The 3,742-nt window shown below is 68.7% G+C and overlaps 1 protein-coding gene across 1 annotated transcript in view; it reads right to left on the bottom strand.

Annotated features, from left to right (window-relative positions):
• The window catches only part of EMIHUDRAFT_449267 (hypothetical protein), a gene marked incomplete at its 3' end in the record, with an annotated part of 4,263 nt that extends 722 nt beyond the window's left edge, over positions 1-3,541 (bottom strand). The window contains exons 1-12 of the mRNA XM_005787932.1: positions 3,085-3,541; positions 2,708-2,813; positions 2,551-2,646; positions 2,422-2,477; positions 1,961-1,996; positions 1,705-1,762; positions 1,588-1,634; positions 1,445-1,515; positions 1,255-1,369; positions 709-895; positions 493-551; positions 71-129 (exon numbers count right to left, since the gene is read on the bottom strand). Of these exons, the coding sequence (XP_005787989.1) occupies positions 71-129; positions 493-551; positions 709-895; positions 1,255-1,369; positions 1,445-1,515; positions 1,588-1,634; positions 1,705-1,762; positions 1,961-1,996; positions 2,422-2,477; positions 2,551-2,646; positions 2,708-2,813; positions 3,085-3,525 (1,331 nt within the window). The 5' untranslated portion in view covers positions 3,526-3,541. The remainder of the gene's footprint in view (positions 1-70; positions 130-492; positions 552-708; positions 896-1,254; positions 1,370-1,444; positions 1,516-1,587; positions 1,635-1,704; positions 1,763-1,960; positions 1,997-2,421; positions 2,478-2,550; positions 2,647-2,707; positions 2,814-3,084) is intronic.
• Positions 3,542-3,742: the final 201 nt, after the last annotated feature.

Below are 3,742 nucleotides of genomic sequence, written 5' to 3'. Positions count from 1 at the left end.
GGGGGGGAGTGGAGGGCGCGCGACGGCTAGAGCACAACACGAGCGTAGCAGTGGGCTTGGCAGTGGAAACGTCTCGGGACGCGCCTGGATCCCGTTGCCCCACGAGGTGAAGCGGAAGCCATACAGCTCCTATCGGAGGTGTCTCGGAAGTGTCTTGGAGGTGTCTCGGAAGTGTCTCGGAAGCCATACAGCTCCTAGGCGCCGCGCGCGGAAGCGTGGCGTCAGAGGAGGCGGCCGAGCTGCGGAGGCGGCGTTAGGACGCCCGTGCCGTGCAGGCGTCGCGTCTCTCGGAAGTGTCTCGGAGGTGTGTCTGAGAGTATGTGTCTCGGAAGCGTGTCGGAGGTGTGTCGGAGGTGTCTCGGAGGTGTGTCTGAGAGTATGTGTCTCGGAAGTGTGTCGGAGGTGTGTCGGAGGTGTGTCGGAGGTGTGTCTGAGAGTATGTGTCTCGAAAGTGTGTCGGAGGTGTCTCGGAGGTGTCTCGGAGGTGTGCACCTGCCCCTTGCCCTCCCCGCCCGGGCTGCCAATCAGATCCTCGTCGATCTGCCACAAGCCTACCGCCGAGGGGGAGGGGGAGATCGAGCCGAGATGGGGCCCAGATCGGGTGCTCTTCGCTCCGCGGCGCGCCGTCGATCCGCCCCTCCCCGCCCTTGTACCGCGCGCTCCCTAGCGGAGAAGCGACGCGCGTCACGGGCGCGCGCCAGACGCCACCCGCTTGCCGCTGCGCGCTGCCTGGGTTGCGCAGCGCGAATGTGACCGAAGCGTTCTTGCGCGCCGCCGACGGGTCCGCGTCCGCGAGCAGCGACCAGAACTGCACGTCCGCCGCCGCCGCGGCGAGCGGGATGGTGGCGTCGCAGTGCGCTGCGTCGCCGGTGCCCGTGACGTACGTGTCTGGGGCCTGCGGCGGTGAGGCGGGTGGGGAGGCGGGGTGCACTCGCCGGCGACGGACTGAGACGGCGCAGGGCGTCGGTGGCAGAGGCGGCGAGAGGGCGGGAGGGAGAGGGCCGGCAAGGCCCCGCGGGCTCGGTGGGGGCGGTGACGGCGGCGGCGAGGGAGGCGGCAGGCTCGGAGGCGGCGGTGAGGGCGGCGGCGGCGAGGGCGGCGGCGGCGATTGGGAGGCAGCGACGGCGGCATGCGGCGGCAGAGGCGGCGAGAGGGCGGGAGGGAGAGGGCCGGCAAGGCCCCGCCAACGAGATCGGTCCCGAGGGCGGCAAGGCGATCGCAGAGGCGCTGCGCGGCAACGGGGTGCTGACCAACCTCTCGCTCTATGGAAACGGCATTGGCGAAGAGGGTGCCAAGGCGCTGGCCTCCGCTCTGCGCGTCAACGCGGTTCTGGCCAAGCTGAATCTCGACGGCCGCGAGCCCCGCAGCCCTTTCGGCGAGCGGTGAGTGGCGGCCGTGTGGAAGCTTCTCGGAAGTGGCACGCGCCTGCTTGGAGTGCCCCCACATCGAGCGCACAAAAGTGGCGGCGGACTCGGCGTCCGCGCTGGAGTTGAGCGCGCGCGAGAGAGAGAAGACCTGCAGGGGAGATGGGGGGAGATAGGGGGAGATAGGGGGAGATATGGCGGCGACGAGCAGCGTGGCGAAGACGTCGATATTGTGCTCGGTCGAGCGGTAGTTGTGCGGGTAGGGAGGGCCTGAGAGCGGGGTGAGAGACGCTTCAGCGGCGAGCAGTCGAGACGTCCCTGCACAAGCACACGGTGGTACCGCGCGCGGCGAATCCGCCCATCTCGTCGTCGGCGCAAGAGACGTCGTGCCGGAGGGCCTGTGCGGGTCCGAGGAGGGCCCGGCTGGACAAGGACGCCGCGTCGAGCCAGGGGCCACGGAGCCGGGATAGGCGAGGCGAGTGGGGGTGGCCATGGCGACTCCGAGCTGGCGTGGCGGTTGGAGACGGAATCTCCCCGTATCTCCCCATATCTCCTCATATCTCCTCATATCCCGATTCTCGCCCTCTAGCAGCCGCCTCGAGGATGTCCCTCGCGACGCGGGCATAGCAGGCCTAAGGGAAGGGAAGGTCAGGTACACTTCTCCACACACACGAGGTGGCGGGGCAAGGGGCCAGGCTAGTCCCTCGCGTCTCCACGTCTAGACGACAGGAGCCCCACGGCATTCAAAGTGCAAGGCCCAGTGCGCGTGGGTGAGCGGTGGGTGGATGGGTGGGGGTGTGGGGGTGTGACTGGTGTGTGTGTGTGTGTGTGCGTGCGTGCGTGCGTGCGTGCGTGCGTGCGTGCGTGCGTGCGTGCGTGCGTGCGTGCGTGCGTGCGTGCGTGCGTGCGTGCGTGCGTGCGTGCGTGCGTGCGTGCGTGCGTGCGTGCGTGCGTGCGTGCGTGCGTGCGTGCGTGCGTGCGTGCGTGCGTGCGTGTGTGTGTGTGTGTGTGTGTGTGTGTGAGTGTGTGTGTGTGTGTGTGTGTGTGTGTAGCACGCCTCGCCGGTCTCCGCCGCGAAGTGCGTGAAGGCGAGCCCGACCCACGCATTGTTGCCTAGAGAGGGTCGCATGTGCCGGGACTTGTCGGCGAGTGCCTCGACGCGGGAGCGCGCCGCTCGATCTCTCGCCCGTGTCGACGGCGCCGTCGGCAACGCCCACCCCTTGGTAGTCGCCCGCCTTCGCGGGCGCGTCGGTGTACGAGGCGGCGAGGAGCTTGAGGCCGCCTGTGGGACGTGTCCAGGGACGTGTCGCGGACCAGCCCTCCGGTGTATGGGGCGAGTGTACAGGGCGAGGAGTCGCGCGCGCCCTTGTCGTCGTACAAAAAGTACAAGAACGACTTTAGCACGGAGCGCGCCTCCTCCAGCCGCCCGCGGCGGGTGAGGTAGATTGCCTGCGGGCATCGCGCCACGCGAGGGGCGTCAGCCACGGCTCTGCTCAGCCACAGTTCTGCTCAGCCACAGTTCTGCTCAGCCATGGTTCTGCTCAGCTACGGCTCTGCTCCCGGGGTTGCACCACCGCAGGGCCAGGGTGCGTGGCTGGACGCGGCATCCGCCCGCCGCTCGCTGCGATGCTAAAAATGCGCTGTGCCCGTGCAAGGCGGCGCGAACTGCGTAGGCTGCGCTGTGGAGGGCAGCACAGCGGCAGTGCGGGCAGGCGCGCACCGCGAGTGCATTGTCGTACACGTCAAACCGGCAGTGCGGCGTCTGCTCGTAGTTGGGGCACGGCTCGACGAGCTTGCACATCTTGTCGCCACACGGCCCGCCGTCGAACGAGTCCGGCCCGAACGTCTGCATCAGCCCAACGCCCTTCCCGCCCATGAAGGACTGCCGCGGCTGCCGCTCGAGAAACGCGTCGACGATGCTGAGGCACGTCTCGCGATCGCTGCATACCCCGTCCTTGCCCGGCGCGGTGACGTCAGGCTTGGACGTGCCTGCTGCCGGAGGGCCGGCCGGCAGCGCGCCGTGCCCCGCAGCCAGCCACAGGCTACCGCACAAAGCAGCGAGCGCGACGCCGAGCAGAGCGGCGCCGCGCGCCGATACGCGGCGGCCGCAGACGCGGAGCCCGGACGACTCCAAGAGCAGTTCACCCTGAGAGGTCTGCATCGGACGCGGACGTGGATTGAGAGGCCGCGTCAGGTCCTGCATCACGTGCACGGCGGAGATGCCGACCCGAGCGAAGTGCGCTTCTGCGGCGAGACTTTTTTCGGCTTGTTGATTTCTTTTGAGCTTAGCCTTCGATGAAACAACGCAAGGCGGACATGGCATATCGCTCTCGGGCCCACAGACATCCCGCACACTCGCCGCACACCCGCCGCCCCCG

Source organism: Emiliania huxleyi (genome assembly GCF_000372725.1).
Source record: "Emiliania huxleyi CCMP1516 chromosome Unknown EMIHUscaffold_14, whole genome shotgun sequence".
NCBI classification, from domain to species: domain Eukaryota; phylum Haptophyta; order Isochrysidales; family Noelaerhabdaceae; genus Emiliania; species Emiliania huxleyi.
This window is presented reverse-complemented; position numbering and strand designations above follow the sequence as displayed.